Genomic DNA, 3095 nt, shown 5'->3' with positions numbered 1-3095 from the left:
TTTTCTTTTAAAAAAATTAGTCATCTACCAACTGTGGAATGTTAAGTAAGCAGGCAAAACACACTTTCATCATCACTCGATGAGCATTCCTCACTTTCTTTACTTCGCTCCTCACTGTTTGTTTGTTTGGATCCTCCCTTTCCAACGCCTTTACGTTCGGCCAATGTATTCGACGCATTTCTACCAACTTTCTTCTTTTTCATTCCACGACCACGTTGCTTAAGTCCCAAAGACATCGGCGGATGCCAAGCTAAAAATTTTTGCGTACATTATTATTCAGACTATACTATTATAAAACACTCGACTTCCTTGTTGAACTAGCTTCTTCAGCTCGTATCTTAATTTCCTTGACAGATTCCCATATTATCAAAATGAACTCCAGAATTTTTAACGGAAAACAACAATGCTTACAACATGCACAAGTGATCCAACGAAATATCATTTTGGAAATTATGAATCCAAAAAGAACTAAAATTCATAATATCCACATACTTCTAAATAGACTGTTATTAACTCATATCACCGAACAATTCACTAGAATTCTACACGTCTGGATACTAGAATCGATCGTAAAACTAAGCCAAGCCCAACAAAAGTCAACATGAGATATCTATCTTTTCTAACTGTTATCATAGCTCACCTTCATCATCACATTCTTTTGAAGCTATATCTTCAGCTGTGGCTTCTAATTCCAACGAGATTTCTTTACAAATTAAAGTTTCTTTTTGAATTGAATCATCAGGTGCTGTAAAAAAAAAGATGCTTTATTATATCATTTAACAATCAAAAAGAAGCACACCCGCTCAATGGAATTTTCAAAATACTGAATTGTAAAAAACAGTGTTTCCTGTATAACTGCATCTAAAAAAACCAATATAAATTTACAAATCTGCTGCACTCCAGCGCATTCCTTTGGCTCGCTGTCAACATCCTTTTTTAAATCCATCTCATTACTTTTTGCTAGGATCACCAATTCTGCTTGTCTTTCACTTGTGTCCTGCAAGAGAAAAATACCGATATTTTCACACACACACAAAGAAAAAGAAACTAAGTTTATAATACCGCATTCAAATTTTTCAATTATAAAAGCCCTCAAATAGGAATATTAGATATGCACTTGGCTAATCCGGATGCCACTTTACAATAACCTCACCGGAATTGTAGCCACAACTACATACAACTAATGTAGTCTCCTTCAAACATACAGATATTCATTATCATTCGAAAGTAGCATTCATTATCATTCGAAGTAGTTCTGTAAACGACAAAACAAAATGAACTAGAATTCTTAATGTCCTTATCGATATGCAATAAGCTTGAAATCTTATATTGTATCGCACTTTCATATACGAACAATAAGAAAAATGCAGGCATCAGAGAAAATCACTTTAAATGTTCGAGGAAAAAGAGATATTCAAAAACGAACCGGATGTTGCCTTTTTTCTTCCACAACTTCTGTTATGTTAAAACTGTCGACTTGTCATCATTTCCATCTACAAAATAACGATAATTATATAAAGTACCATTTATTGCATATCCAACAATAAAATCGATGGAGACATCTTTCTTGCTTATTTAAACAAACCTGATGCTTCAGTGGATGACCGCTGATCGTCCTCAGTCTTCGTCATTTTTCCAGCATCAATCTGTTTCATCCGAGATACTCCATCCAGCACTGACAAATGACCAGCTTTGACTTCTTCTGTTTTGATGTTTTCAGCTGCTAAAAAATACGCACTGCTGAGCAGCCATACGACTAATACCTCCAACAATTTGATTATCGATACGATAACCAGATTCTAAAGAATCTCTTATGAGTGTGAGGTATTACGAAAATGAAAGACAAAGGAAAGGTGTTCCATGCATACCACTTTCAGGAACGGTTCGTGCAGAAACAATAGACGGTGCTTTTAATAAATTATTTTGAAGATCTGCGACAGCTGATCGATTATCCGACATTATTCTATGCTGTTTCGAATCTGAGTTTGCTTCAGTTAACTCTTCCTGTAATAATTTAGACCACTCCTCAATAATACACAGTTTCTTGCTAAGAAAATAGGATGTGACATATTGAGAAAATAATGGACTTTATAAAATGAAAACTATTTTAAAATGCTTACTTCTGCAGTAACGCCACTAAGAAATACTGTACTCGATATAAGTTCACTGACAAAAGAAAGATGTGGCGGTGTTTCCGAAACTGAAGCTTCTTCCGGTAAACGATTCAGCTAAATCGTTAAAATAAAAAGAAATAGACATGATTTTAGAAGTATATAACACAAGATTTCTTCAGGCACAATTTGTCGTTCTCCCCTTCTTTTGAACACTTCCCTCCTTCATGCATCTCTTCCCCGCTTTTCCGTTCCCTCATTCTTCCTTCCCAGACTCGCTTCCTCATTACCATTAGGTCGATACAAAATTTTCAGATCACTGGTTTTTTAATTGGATAATATTTGCAAAAAAAGACATACAATAATTTCTGCATCAGATTCAGCAAGATTGATGTTCGCAAGATGTACAGCATTCTGCTTCACAGAGTCATCTTTCAGTACCGTTGAGTCAGCCGTTGTCAACGAAACTTTCTGCTAATTTTTACAAATTTGAAAATAAAACTTGAAATGAAGAACTGTTAATTTATAGATAGTGCTCAGAAAATGGAATGTAATTTTTCAAAATGGTAAACAGAGATTAATGACAAGATTTACCAGCACTTTTTTCACTTTTTTTTCCGAAAACGTAGTAGAACGTAAACGAGCCTCTGGATGTGTAGCATGCTCGTGGGTATGTGAAAGTCGCCGAGGCCTAAAAACGACAACCCTTTCATGACAATAAGATTATATGGAGCGAATAAATGCAAAGAGACTTTTTCAAAAGAGACTTTTTTCGAGACTGAAAAAGAGATTCACGATAAATTTTAAATTTTACGGTGGAATCCAAAATTCAATAATAAATTAGAACTTCTTCAAACATACACTTTCCTTCAATACCTCTCTCAACATTGTTACGTTACGTACATATATATATATATATATATATATATATATATATATATATACTATATATATATATATATATATATATATATATATATATAT

The 3095-nt window shown here is 33.9% G+C and overlaps 1 protein-coding gene across 1 annotated transcript in view; it reads right to left on the bottom strand.

Annotated features, from left to right (window-relative positions):
• LOAG_18045 (hypothetical protein) overlaps positions 1–3095 on the bottom strand; it is a gene marked incomplete at its 3' end in the record, with an annotated part of 14658 nt that overhangs the window by 1928 nt on the left and 9635 nt on the right. Inside the window, exons 20-28 of the mRNA XM_020450715.1 lie at positions 2706–2802; positions 2472–2582; positions 2121–2228; positions 1869–2004; positions 1586–1723; positions 1427–1455; positions 886–997; positions 641–745; positions 65–250 (exon numbers count right to left, since the gene is read on the bottom strand). Coding sequence (XP_020305569.1) covers positions 65–250; positions 641–745; positions 886–997; positions 1427–1455; positions 1586–1723; positions 1869–2004; positions 2121–2228; positions 2472–2582; positions 2706–2802 — 1022 coding nt within the window. The remainder of the gene's footprint in view (positions 1–64; positions 251–640; positions 746–885; positions 998–1426; positions 1456–1585; positions 1724–1868; positions 2005–2120; positions 2229–2471; positions 2583–2705; positions 2803–3095) is intronic.

Source organism: Loa loa (assembly GCF_000183805.2).
Source record: "Loa loa unplaced genomic scaffold supercont3.182, whole genome shotgun sequence".
Classification (NCBI taxonomy): domain Eukaryota; kingdom Metazoa; phylum Nematoda; class Chromadorea; order Rhabditida; family Onchocercidae; genus Loa; species Loa loa.
This window is presented reverse-complemented; position numbering and strand designations above follow the sequence as displayed.